At 41.2% G+C, this 14558-nt stretch overlaps 1 protein-coding gene across 1 annotated transcript in view; it reads left to right on the forward strand.

Annotated features, from left to right (window-relative positions):
- Positions 1 to 4111: 4111 nt before the first annotated feature.
- ZBTB11 (zinc finger and BTB domain containing 11) overlaps positions 4112 to 14558 on the forward strand; it is a 39183-nt gene continuing 28736 nt past the window's right edge. Inside the window, exon 1 of the mRNA XM_007945771.2 lies at positions 4112 to 4421. Within this exon, the coding sequence (XP_007943962.1) occupies positions 4112 to 4421 (310 nt within the window). The remainder of the gene's footprint in view (positions 4422 to 14558) is intronic.

Here is a 14558-nt window from a genome sequence, read left to right on the forward strand (position 1 = left end):
GCTGGCAGATAAGGCTTTTGAATAAAGATGCAACTATAACTCTGAATTGTGGTGTCTTTTTACTCTGAAAACAGGCATGTTGGGTCTGCATGGTAATAGCTGAAGAATTTTTTTGAGTTTGTTTTGCAAGAATAAAATGCCTCTGTTAGTCGATAGTCTTGTGTTTTAAAAGCTATAGGCTAAGCAGTAGGGGGAGGCGTTCTGTCCAGATGTTTATTTTATAGGTCTTGAAACAATCATTTTTTAATTGGAGAGAGATTAAGCAGAATGGTGTAAATAAGATTTATATGGTGAAGGTTAGTTTTGCTCAGCTGAGATAAAGGGCACCTTACACTCTCTTTGATTACATGGCTATAAGTATGAAGGTGGTGGTGCATAACTGAGGTTGATTATTAAAAGATGGATATTTTTCTGTACAGAGAGTAATGAATTATTGTTAAATGGTTTACTTTTTTCATGAATTGGAACTATTTGGTAAATCCAAATTAATAGGCAGAGAAACAATTATTTTTGTTTTGATAACATGTTTGTACCATGCCTGTTCTTAGTATCTTTCTTAACATTAGCTGATGGCTGGGCAAAAGGTGCTTAAAACTTGGTTTCTTAAAGCACTGCTCATTGAGTAAAGAGCTATATTGACTACTGCTAGAGTAGTTTTCTACGCCAAGTGTTTGACAGAGCCATAGTTAACATTGCCAAAAGCTCTTGAGTTGCTAGCTGATGTTTAAGAGGTACGTTAAATTATGTATGTACATTTTAAAAATCTCATATATGTACATAAAACATAAGAGAAAGTGATCTTAATTTATGTAAAGGACAAACTTGGCCTTCTGCAGAGGTAGATGGGCTTTATTATAGATGAAGCTGTGCCAAGCTGCGAGGATACTACAGTGAACAAACCATATTCCCTGTTTGGAGTGTACTGCATTACAATTTGCTAAAGCTGGAACCTGTGTTAGGTGGAAACCTGTCAGAGAAGGATAACTCAATTGCTTTCTGTTAACAGACAGCAATTAAAAGGTGTCTTTAGACACCTGAACCTAAAAAAGAGTTATGAACATCATCTGTTAGCACTCTGCACCCTGTCAAAGGTGGAAAACTGGTGAGACTCAGAAAAACAAGGTAGTTTCCTTGAGTTGTAGGCCTCAACGGTTATACTGTACTATTATTTTTAATGTTCTAGTGGAGAAGTTATATTGATTTGCAGGGAACCTACCATATTATCTGTATTCTAATGTCTGTCCTCTACCATCAGGTAGGTGTGTAAAGAATTGTGTTGAAACCTTATGTAAGTTGACAAACATGTTTTCACACATAGGAGTACTAGGTGAAGGTCAAGTCAACATCAGCAATCTTTTCTCTGTCCCCCATTCTATCCAAGGTGATGAAATTAATTTTTTTTTACATTTTAATGCATGTTAGATTTTGGCATTGTTTCAGGTATTGGAGATAATAAAATAGCCCCTTTGGGATCAAGATAAAAACAAGAATTTTTAAACAGCAAGATATAGTAGACTTGTTCATAAATTTTAAGATTTTACTTAGGGCGGTAACCTTTTATAATTTTCTGAAAATGTCATATTTAAGCTATGACCAAGCACAGCTTAAACTAAATTACCTAGTGCAGGACTATGGGCAATCAGTTCTGAATACAAAATGTCCCCTGAAAGCACTGCATTTCTGGTCTAAATTTTGACTTTTAATAAAATAGAATTGCCAGTTCTAATTAGGGTAGTCTGTATCCCAGGAGCTGGAGTTACGTGTTAATTATCTCTTGTTCTAGTGCAGCAAATTGAGCTTTGTTTAGGTGAATTTTGTTGTACTCATATAATTTTTTACAAATCTGGAAAGTCTTTTATTAAAACATCTCCATATTGACGCAAAGGCACAGCAGAGAAAAGTGGCCTTCTGGGTGTTTACATGTTTCCGCACAAACTGAACAGGTGATTTTACTTTTTAAAACCTCGGAAGGAAGGTTGGGTAATCTACTTCTGTAGTGATACCACCTCGGAAACCCAAGGGAGGGGTTGCTATGAGTGGGGCCAACTCGACAGCACATAACAAAGTAGTAGCTACTTTCATGACTCATTTCTACATCTTACCCTGTATTCTAAATTTTATTTAAATCTCTTTTCTAATATACTCAGTTTTTAAAGGAATCAGTTTCACAGTAGTGGAACTGCTAGCATACAGACCAGGTTCTTGAAGGATCTGTACCCCAGTTCTGGGTCTCCCATTTCATTTAGGTGGGAGTGGTGCTTCAGCTGATTCCTCCTACCTCTCACAGCTGTAAACTGCTGATTGAATGGCCCAAAATAGGTCAGCAGTATGATAAATGCAGAAAAGACTGAAGTTGGCAGTGACTGCATTTACTTGGATCCCCAGTGCCTATGGATGCAGCAGTTAAGAAATCAAATTGCTTTGGGCACGTAAACAAATGACCTTTCAAAAGTGTTAAAGAGCAAAGATGGCACTTTGAAGACTAAGGTTCCCATGACCCAAGCCATGGTATTTTCAGTAGCTTCCTATTCATGTGAGAGCTGAACAATGAATAAAGCTGCAGAAGAACTATACCATGGAAAAACTTAACAAATTGTCTTGGAGGAAATATAGTTGAAATGCTCCATGGAAGGTGAATGTCCAGCCTTCATCTGGTACTTTGGTCGTGTTGTCAGAAGGGCCTAGTTCCTGAAGAGGAAGACCCTCAGATGGATTGACACAGTGGCTTCAATAGTGGACTCAAATGTGGCAAGGACTGTGGGGATGGTGCAGGACCAGTTTCTGTTGGACATAGGGTTGCTATTAATCAGAACCAATTCCATAGTACATAACAAGATTAGGTTTGTGTATGACTAGATAGTCTTGTCTTTTCCTCTGGTACTGAAAGCTCACTTCCCTACAATTAGTCTTAAAGGGATGCTGCCTTATCTGCCCCCACCACCAAATACCAGAGTGTGCGTGCACCACCAGCCTGCTTTTGACTCCAGTACGTTCACCGGCTGCCTCTGAACTTTATAGGGGCCAAAGAAACAACCAGCGACTGCAGACTAAGGGGAGAGGAGGGTGGAAGACGGGTAAATGTGTTTGCTGTTGCTGGTTTAACTATTCTTGGCCTGTCACCTAGTATTCTGGGGCTGGAAAGCAGTGCAAAGGTTCAGGTAACAACAGTTGCCGGGGAGTGATAAGAGAAGGGTAAATTAGGCTCTACACTGCACCTTGATATAAACAATTTAAGTCAACTAGGATTCATGCCTCTGTAGTGTTTGCTGGGTGTATATTGAAGACCTTTTTCCCCCAAGCTTGTGTGGAAATACAAACAAATGAACCTTTAAGGAAATTGTGCTACTACCTACCCCTTTCCAACACGATTGCTCTTAACATGTAGCAATTTTCACTATATAAATTGATCAATACAGAAAAGTCCACGGTTAGTTTGGAGCTAGAAGTTGAAGGTTTAATTTAAATAAACTATTACCAAGTGAGTTATAGTTTGTAAGTTGTTAAGATTCTACCAGTAGCCTCAAATTCCGATATTTTCAGTAAGTCGAGTGTCTCAGAAACTAGGCTGGGGCGGGTAGGGGGCGTGCGGGGAACCCTGCACCCTTTTAAGGTCTCCGGTGGGATAACAGCTGCCCACCAGCTCCTACACGTGGCTCCTCGGAGAGCGTGGGAAAAGACCGGAGGGGAACTGCCAGGACTTAAGATGTCTGGTCAAAGATACTTCGATCTCCCAGTAAGGGTCTACCAGCTTCCAAAATGTCCGCCCGCAGTCCTAACGTCACGCACTCGGTTCCAGATAGCCAAAAAGCGAGTGCGCTCCAATCAGGGCTCAGTCCCCTCACCCACTGCTTTGATTCGCGTCACTTCCGGTGGTGCAGCAGCCATTTTGTCAGTCGCCAGCGGATCCCGCGCGCTGGAGAAGTGCAGTTCCCCTTGGTTACCAACTCTTCCGTTCTTCCTTCGCGCTGCGGGCGCCGTCGAAAAAGGCTCACCAAAGGCGCAGTCATTTCTTCGATAGTGCCCGCCGCTGCTACTGTGCATTCCCCCGGAGCTAGCGCGCTGTCTTCTTCCCCAGCCACTGACAGGCGCCCTTAGGGAGCCGCCATCCGCGATGTCAAGCGAGGAAAGCTACCGAGCCATCCTACGATACCTGACAAACGATCGCGAGCCATACGCTCCCGGCACCGAGGGCAATGTCAAGCGTAAGATCCGCAAGGCGGCGGCCTGCTACGTGGTGCGCGGCGGAACCCTGTACTATCAGCGGCGGCAGCGGCACCGTAAGACCTTCGCGGAGCTGGAGGTGGTACTGCAGCCCGAGCGGCGCCTGGGGCTCATCGAGGCGGCGCACCTGGGCCCGGGCGGCACTCATCACACCCGGCATCAGACCTGGCATGACTTGTCCAAGACGTACTGGTGGCGAGGTGAGATTTTGCCTGCCGCGAGGGGGCGGACCGGCAGCTTGTTGTCCGGGCAAGGCCCGCCAACAGAACCTGTTTGCGTACTCGTGGGTTTGAGGGTCTCCGTTTCTTCCAGACGCCCAGCCTGCGTTGGACTTCGGAGCGGCTGCCAGGCGGAGCGGAGAGGGTGGGGGACGCGAAGGTAGCCGCACTTCCCACAGGAAGGAGGCCGGGGATGCTGTGGGCGGGCCCTAGCCGGGGTGGGGCGAAGGGGGCTTCCCCGGGGGCCCGCCCAGGCACGGGGAGGAGCCGGGCCGCCTGGCTACGTCGAGGCAGCTTCCTTAAGCGGCGCTTGAGGCAGCCATTAATTACTTCCCTGCAGAGGAAGCTTCTCTAGCGGAAGCTTCTAGGTGGCCGGCGGAACGGCGCTGAGGTGGTGCGACGCTGCACCTTTTGAGATACTGTTAGTGGTGACAGTTTAGAGGAGGAACGGTTCGCCCAAAACCCTGGCTGCATTGTTTGGTGTCTTCCGCTAGGATTTTGGCGAACTCTTGAGACCCGCTTACTCAAATTGTGATACCAAACAAGGAATACGGCAGTTACGGTAGTGGTATGGAGTGACTATAAGAAAACAGTAATCCTAAACTTAGCTTTTAGGCCAAGAGTTGAAATGTAAAGAATATCAGATACTCTTAATTCTGAATGTTTGGATATTCTTTCTCCTTGAAAAATGAGAGAAAATGTGGAAAAACGTTCTAGGAACTGTGAGGCATATATCCGTGATAGGTTATCACCGTGATTTTTATTGTCAGAAAAATTCTCTCACAATTTTGACTCTTTGAGGACTAGGTTGGGAGAGAACAAGGATCCTTGGCTTCCTAACCACCATCACGTGCCACAAAGTTGGTGATGAATATTCAGACTTCTCAGTTAAGACTGACAAATTGCAGGCCCAAAAATCTTACAAGATTTTGTTAGGAAGGAGTCGGCCACCATCGGTGGCTCTGGAGAAATTTATGACTTAGGCTAGCGCGGTAGCTTCATTTGTGAAATAAAGAAATTAGGCTACTAAATAGCTTTTATAGTTTCTAAATAGTTTCGAAATGTTCTTTTCACCTTTATTCTTAAATGATTTTCTTTAATTTTCTACCTTAAACACCTGGATTAAAGAGACAACTGAAGAGTATGGGGTAATTGCTACATTTGTGAGGATTGGTTCAGGTCGGCATCATTTCCTTGAAAGTGTTTAGGTTTAATACCTTACGAGATTTAAGATAATTATAGCTAAAGGTAACATTGATCAAGCTTTTACGCATAGACATAGTTTTGAGTACTTTGTTTTCACTCATTAATCTTAATAACCCCAGCTCCCGTTTTCCGTGCTCTGGTGGCTTGCGTGTTGCTGTGATGCTGGAAACTGCCACCAGTTTCAAATGCTGTCAGTCACTGGTTGCTGTCAGGTGCAGCTGAGTCAGTTCTGACTCATAGGGACCCCACGTACAACAGAATGAATCACTACCTGGTCCTTGCACCATCCTCACAGTCTTTGCTGTGTTTGAGCCCATTGTTGGTAGCCACTGTGTCAGTCTTCTTGAGGTCTCCCCGCACCCCCCACCCCTGCCACTGACTTTCCCTCTGCTTTACTAATACTAAGCATGATGTTCTTCTCCAGGGACTGGTCTTTCCTCATATAATGTCCAAAGTACATTAGACAGAGTATTACCATCCTCATTTGTAAGGAGCTTTCTGGCTGTACTTCTTCCAAGATAGATTTTTTGTTCTTATGACAGTCCATGGTATATTCACTGTTTTTTGCCATAATTAGAATGCATCAATTCTTCTTTTTAAAAGTCTTTCTTACTTGCTGTCCAGTTTTCCCATGCATATGAGGCAATTGAAAATACCATGGCTTAAGTCAGGTGCACTTTAGTCCTCAAAGTAATGTCTTAGCTCTTTGACAGCTTGAAGAGGTCTTTTGCAGCAGATTTGCCTAATGTAGTACATCACTTGATTCCTTGACTGCTACTTCCATGGGCTTTGATTGTGGATCCAAGTAAAATGAAAGCCCTGACAATATGAGTCTTTTCTCCATTTATCATGATGTTGCTTATTGGTTCAGCTGAGAGGATATTTGTTTCTTTATGTTGAGATGTCCATACTGAAGCTGTAATCTTTGATCATCAGTAAGTGATTCAAGTCTTCACTGTCAGCAAGAAAGGTTGTGTCATGTGCATATTGCAGGCTGTTAATGAGTCTTCCTCCAATCCTGGTGATGTGTTCTTCATATAGTCCAGCTTCTCAGATTATTTGCAATACAAATTGAGTAAGTAATGGTGAAAAGATCCAAGACTGACACACACCTTTCTGATTTTAAACTATGCGGTATTCCTTTGTTCTGTTCCAACAGCTACCTTTTGGTCTAAGTACAGATTCCACATGAGCACAATGACGTGTTCTAGAATTCCTATTCTTTGCAGTATCATCTATAATTTGTTATGATCCACTCTGGCAGTGCCTTTACATAGTAAAACACTAACATCTTTCTGGTATTCTCTGCTTTCAGCCAAGATCTATTGGATATAAACAGTGATATCCCTCATTTCACATCCTGTTCTAAATCCAGATTAAGTTTCTGGCAGTTCCCTATTGATGTACTACTGTAGCCATTTTTGAATTATCATCAGCAAAATTTTACTTGCTTCTGATGCTAATATTGTGTGATAATTTCCATATTCTGTTGGATTGCCTTTCTTTGGCATGGCCACAAATATGGATGGATCTCTCTTAGGTGATTGGCTAGGAGCTGTCTTCCAAATTTCTTGGCATAGAGGAGTGAGCCCTTCTTGTGTTGCAGCCATTTGTTCAACCATCTCAATTGGTATTCCATCAGTTCTTGGAGCCTTGTTTTTCGCCAATGCCTTCAGTGCAGCTTGGACTTTGTTTTTTAGTACCATTGGTTCTTGATCATGTGCTATTACCTCCTGAAATGGTTGAACCAGTTCTTTCTGATACAGTAACTGTATTCTTTCCATCTTTTTCAGATGCATCCTGTGTCATTCAATATATTGCCTATAGAATTCATCTATAAATATTGCAACTTGAGGCTTGGGTTATTTCTTCACTTCTTTCAGCTGGAAAAATGCTAAGTGTGTTCTTCCCTTTTGGCTTTCTAACTCTAGGTCTTTGCATATTCCATTATAATACTTTGTTTTCTTGAGATACCCTTTGAAATCTTCTCAGCTCTTTTATTTTTATTTCATAATTTCTTCTGTTTGCTTTAGCTACTTAACGTTCAGGAACAAGTTTCAGAGTCTTTTCTGACACCCATTTTGGTCTGTCTTTCTTGTCTCTTTAATTTTGCTTTCTTCATGTATTATGTTCTTCATGTCATCCTACAACTCATCTGGTCTTTGGTCATTATTCTTGAGATAGTTTGTAAATTCAGATGGGATATACTGAAGGTTGTATTTTGGCTCTTATGGACTTGTTTTAATTTTCTTCAGCTTCATCCTCACTTTGCATATGAGCAATTGATGGTCTGTTCCACAATCAGCCCTTGACCTTGTTCTGACTGATGATATAGCACTCCTTTATCATCTCTTTCCACAGACATAGTTAATTTAATTCCTATGTATTCTACCCAATGAGGTTCAGGTATAGAGTGAGTTATAGAGTTAGTTCTCTAGTGCTGTTATAACAGAAATACCACAAGTAGATGCTTTAACAAAAAGGAATTTGTTCTTTTATAGTTCAGGAGGCTAGAAGTCTGAATCCAGAGTTCTGGCTTTAGGAGATAGGTAAAGGCCCCTCAACCTTGGGCCTCAGCTCTTGCCTCTTATTCCAGGCCCAATGGAGCAAGTTAGAAGCGTCTTCTGACTCATGCAGCTGCTGACTGATGAACCCAACATCAGCTGATAAAATGGCACAATCCCAAAATCAGGCAACATGGCAGACCATTGATCAAGTCCAAGAATAATTCCAAAATCAGCAGGCAACACAGCAGGCCACTGGTTCAAGTCCAGGAACTGGAGATGAAGACTCAGCCAAATGCTGGATCCAAATGTGCCGAAAAGCTGGAGACTTTCTCAAAGGCGTGCCGTACATACTGGAAGCAGGCCACACTCCAGTGGCAGCTTTCTTTCAGCTGCTTAGGTAGCCACAGTAGATTCCACCATGGAGGTGATTACAGTCTCATCATGGGGAATAACTACCTCCATCCACCAAGCCATTCACAACCTAGGCCCATCCAAGTTGGCACACAACCTTAACTACCACAGTCACCATTTATGTTGTTGAAAAAATATATTTGCAATGTATAAGTTGTTGGTCTTGCAGAATTCTGTCATGTGATCTCTGACCTCAGTTCTTTTACCAAGGCCATATTTTGCAGCTACTGGTCCTTTTTTGTTTCCAACTTTAACCTTCCAATCACTAGTAATTGCCAAACATCTTGATTGCATGTTTGGTCAATTTCAGATTGCAGAAATTGGTAAAAATCTTCCATTTTTTCATCTTTGTCATTAGTAGTTAAAGGGTAAATTTGAGTAATAGTTGTATTAACTGGTCTTGCTTATAGGGGTGTGGATATTATCCTGTGACTGACAGAGTTGAAGTTTAGGATTTTATTGTTGTTATTATGTGCCATCAAGTCATATAGGTTTTGAAATACTGTATTCAGTCATGGTAGACCTGTTTCAGCAGTTTCCAGGGTAATACAGACTAGGAAGGAGGACTTAACAATCTACTTCTAAAGTAATTAATGTGAGAATGGTATGGGGAGGTATCTGACTTCCTCTAACTTCACAAGGGGGAAGGAGAATCAAGTTCAGTAGCCCAAGGCCGATTCCTATGAGGCAGAAGTCAGTCCTTTCACTAAGTTCTTTACCAATTCTGACATTAGTCATCCCTCCTACAGCACTCTACTTCTCTGCTGGGTTGGATAATTCATTGCAGTGGCCACATAGAATTCAGACCATATTCCCTATCAGGTAGAACTCAGAAGTAGCAAAAACAACTCAGGATCAACTTAAAAGTAGTAAGAGGAACACAAGCTACAGTTCTGTTAGGACAGCTGCTTCTCCCCTTCCACTACTGGGCCCTTCTTAGGACCTTCTTTTAACAGGCAAGCATTAAAACTGTTAGCTCCATGGGTCGGCAAGCCCCACTGCAGCCATCTCGTGCTGGTCTCAGTCTACTGATTTCTGCCATCTTGTGTCGCTGTTGCTCTTATTCTGCTGTACTATCATCTCTGTCTTTTGTGTTACAGTGCCCCACCCCCCACCTGTGTTTCCCCTTATGCGTAACAGGACGGCAAAACTGATCAATCCACTTTTTAGGGTTCCATATACCTTATTTGCATGGTTCCACCCGTACAAGGGTGCCATGCACCTTATTTACATTATGAACAAGCTGTCCACTCCCCTTGGTGGGGCACAAGCACCTTATTTGAATAGTCCCAAACTAATCATTTATTCATTGCCATTAGGTGGATTCCAATTCATAATGACTCCATGTAACAGAGTAGAACTGCACCAAATGGTTTTCTAGGATGTACTCTTTACAGGAGTAGATTGTAGGTCTTTCTCCTAAAGAGAGTCTGAGAACAGTGCCACTCTTCCCTAATTATGGAAAAGTTATTTTTCATAAAGAAATGCTATTTATTTTAACATGTAATGACTTATTACATTATTTAATAAGCATTTTTATTTTTCCTCATTTAAAATTGGAGTTGATAGTAAACATTCCGTAGTGATACTGCCTCGGAAACCCAAGGAGGGGTCGCTATGAGTCGGGGCCGACTCGACGGCACATAACAACAACAACAAGAAGTAAACATTTGAGCAGTTTGCCTGCAGTTTCAACTATTTATTTTGACGTGTTTATTTGCTAGTGTGTTAAAATCTTGAAATATATCTTTATTATAGACTTACAAAACTACGTAGGAAAATACTACATTTTTTACATAGTGGAATGAAAGGAATTTTCACTAGTCAATTCCTTCATAAATTTTTTCAAAATTTTAAAAGCTCCCCCATAATCAGTTTACATAGCACACTTCTGATTAATTAAGCACAATGCTTAAGGTGTTTGAGTCTACTTCTGGAGATAGTATTTACAGTGAGTATTGGTAATGATCTAGAATGATGATTGATTTAAAAAAAAAAACCATTTCTGGTTACCAGTTTTTAAGTCTGTCATAAACTAAAAATCAGCTCTCTAAATAGACACATACTCTGAAGCCATTGTGGACTGTCTATCCAGGAGCTTGTAAGAGTTGCTAAGTTTAGATGCTGAGGGAAAACTGTTCTATTGATTCACTTCTTCTCGTTTTGTCTTTTTAGTTAGACTTAGGTTTGGCATATTTGCTAAGGGACAGTGCTTCAAAGTCAATCCATAGAAGTTGTAACAGGGATAGATTACTGGGATTCATTATTTATTCTGCTTGTTCTGATATGCTGTCATCCTAAACTGCTCAGGCAAGGATCTTAACAACTTCTCTTGTTTTGGAACCATGAAAAACTCTGACTCAGTGCCTAAAATTTGTGTCTATTAGCTACTAGATTCATTTCAGAATGTAAAATGTTAAGGAAAAGCTGATTTGTGGGAATCTACAATTAAATGCATCTAAAATGTGGAGTATAAGATTAATTGGGGGGGGGTTGAACTAGTAAAATCACGTAACACATTAGTTACTGTAGAAATTCTTGCCCTAAGAACTGATGTGTAATTGTTTAGACTATGGAGATAAATAGATACTGTTTTCTAATCTAGAAGATGATGGTTTAATCTCCAGAAAACTTGATAAGAACTATATTTGTATAAAATAAAGCTATAACTAACCACTTTAGTGGTAGCATCTTTGAGGAAAACAGAACAAATCAGTTGAAGGACTAATGTGTGGAGACTAGAAAAAGAAGCCTATAAGCAAGAGGTGGTCATTATATCCAGCACTGACCCAGGAGAGGAGTTCTTGAACAACTCACCAGAGCAAATTGTTTAACTTGGCAGAATGATCTCAGCGTTCTCAACAGCAGTGGTTCAGAGTTGGGTGGGAAGGATACTGTTGGCATCGAATGTATAGAGGCCACACACACACACTGCCATCGAGTCGGTCCCAACTCACAGCATCCCCTCCTTGGGTTTCCGAGGCAGTGTCTCTATGGAAGTAAATTGCCCAGTCTTCCTTCCAAGGAGTGGCTGGTGAGTATAGAAGCTAGATGCCCCTAAACATCTACAACACACAATATAACCTTGTGCTGAGGATAAGAAATCCTGCTGTAGAGTGAAAAACTGTTCCTCAGACTCTCTTATTAGGAAATTGTGCACTGAGGTCATTTATATAGAGAGAAAGTAGAGTAGAGGTTACTTGGAGCTAGGGGGAGGGAGTAATGAGGAGTTATTGTTTAATGGGTATAGAGTTTCTGTTTGGGATGATTAAAAAAAAGATCTGGAAATATGTAGCAGTGATGATTATACAATACTGTTAATGTGTTAATGTAGGTAACACCATTGAATTCTACACTGAGTTCACTTTCACTGGTTAAAACGGTAAATTTTATGTATATTTTACCACCAAAAAAAGGAAAAAAACAAAAGTTAGGACAATATCTAATAACCATGTAGAAGATGCCACTAAAAACAAACAAATAATAGGGTAAATTTTGAGATAGTTTGGATTATCATACAATGGTATCCTTTTTTTTGTAATTTTTCATCCTAGTTCAAATGCTGGTGGGTTTGAACCACCAGCCACTCATCAGAAGGAAAGTTGGGCAATCTACTCCTGTAGTGATACCGCCTCGGAAACCCAAGGGTTGCTGTGAGTCGGGTCCGACTCGACAGCACATAACAACAACAACAACAGCTCAAATGCTTTTTGTGTAGTTTCTTCAATACTGTTTGAATTATGGCAGTTAATACTTCAATCAAATTTCTGTTGTATGCAGAACATACTGAAATGTGTAGACTCATAAACTGATTTTTTAAGAAAACGCAGAATCATAAAGCCTGATTACCACCTGTCTAGTACAAGTATAGAATTGTTACTGATTTTAGCGTTATCATTCACTAGAATAAAAACCAAAAGACTAAACCCACTGCCACTGAGTCGATTCTGACTCACTAACCCTATAGGACAGAGTAGAACTGCCTCATACGGTTTCCAAGGCTATAAATCTTGGAAGCAGATTGCTATATCTTTCTCTTGTGGAGGCTGGTGGGTTTGAACCGTCAGCTTTTTGATTAGCAACTGAATTCTTTAACCACTATGCCACCAGAGCTCCTTAATACTAGAATATAACCTCTAAAACCCATTGCTATCAAGTCAGTTACGACCTATGTTGTTGTTATGTGCCGTTGAGTTGGCCCTGCCTCATAGCAACCCCTCCTTTGGTTTCCAAGGCAGTATCACTATGGAAGTAGATTGCCCCATCCTTCTTTCTGAGGAGTGGCTGGTGGGTTTGAACCACCAGCCTTCTGGTTAGCAGTCAAGTGCCTTAAGCACTACGCCACCAGAGCTCCCATTACGACCTATAGCAGTCCTTTAGACCAGAACAGAACTGTAATCTTTACTAGAGCAAACTGCCACATCTTTCTCTCACAGAGAGGCTGGTGGGTTAGAACCACCAACCTTTCAGTTAACAGCTGAGCACTTAACCACTGTGCCACCAGAGCTCCTTATATATAATCTCTGTTCATCTCTAGATCTGTGAACATGTGAATGTTTATCTTAAAAAAAAATTGAATTTCAGATAAACTGGGTTTTTTTTAGTATAAATACATCCTAAATATTGTATGAGACATGCTTATACTAAAAAAAAATGTTCATTGTTTATCTGGAATTTATTAATTTTGCAAAACATAACACTAATTCAACAGTTTCTACACGTACAATTCAGTGACACTGATTACACTCAGAGAGTATGCCATTTTCACCCTCCTTTTCCAAGTTGTTTTTCCTCCATTAACATAAACTCACTGCCCATTCAATTTCCTGTGTAATCATTGGAGTTGCTGTTGTTAATTGATCCCATATAGATAAAAGAGCACAATGCTAAAGGCAGACATTCTTTACTAGTTAAGCTATTGTTTGGCTGCAAGAAGATTACAGAGGATATTTTAGGTGTGAGGTTTAAAAATTATCTCAGGGCAGTAGTTTCAGGGATTTGTCCAGAAAGTAGATTCCATGAGAATTTGAAATTCTGTTCTGCATTTTCCCTCTTATTTTGATCAGGATTCTTCTATAGGGTCTTTGATCGAAATGTTCGGTAATGTAACCGGGTACTAACCAGTTCTGATGTCATGGCAGAGGAAGCAGATGTTCATGGAGGCAAATGCTTTTTTGATGAAAGTTAAGCCATTATCTCCTAAAAAGTCTAATGTGAACAAATGAATTTGGTAAATTCCTAGGTACAAAAAGGGCATGGAGGAGGCATCATCTGACCTCATCTAACTTCTCAAGGGGGAAGGAGGATCCAGAACAACTTCAGCAACCCAAGGCTGATTCGTATGAGGAGGAAGTCAGACATGTCACCATCCTCCAACCTTTTTACTAATTTTGACACCAACTGTCCCTCCCACAGCCCACTCTACTTCTCTGCTGAGTTCAATAATTCATTGCACTGGCCACACAGAACTCACAGGCGATACTCAAAATTATGAGATTTATTAGAGAAGTAACATTACAATTCAGCATCAGAAACAAGTCAGGATACAGTTCTTCAATCAAGACAGCTTCTCAGCAGTGCCATGGGTATGCTTCTCTCTGGTATCGGCCACTGCTGTGCTCAGGCCAGTGTTACAAAGCTCTTTTAGTTTTACTGATAGGTGCCCAAAGAGGCACCCCACTCCATCCACAAGTCTCCTAACTGAAGGCATTCAGCTTTCTTGCTCTGTGGGACAGGAAGCACACCGCTCTTGTGGTTCTGCTGTTGGCAGTTTCTCTCTCTGCTGTTGTCTCAGTGCAGGGATCTCAGGGCCAAGGACATGCTCTACTCCCAGCTCTTTTCGGTCTTGCTGGCAGTGAGATACCTCTCTTCAATCGCTGGGAGGGCTAATTTTATTTATTTATTCATTTATTTTATTAGGATTTGGGTGAAGATTTACAGAGTAAATTCACTTTTCATACAGCAGTTCACATATACTTTGTCTCATGTCATTGAC

Source organism: Orycteropus afer, unplaced genomic scaffold (assembly GCF_000298275.1).
Source record: "Orycteropus afer afer isolate SDZICR_OR568_19922 unplaced genomic scaffold, OryAfe1.0 scaffold00143, whole genome shotgun sequence".
In the NCBI taxonomy this organism is placed as follows: domain Eukaryota; kingdom Metazoa; phylum Chordata; class Mammalia; order Tubulidentata; family Orycteropodidae; genus Orycteropus; species Orycteropus afer.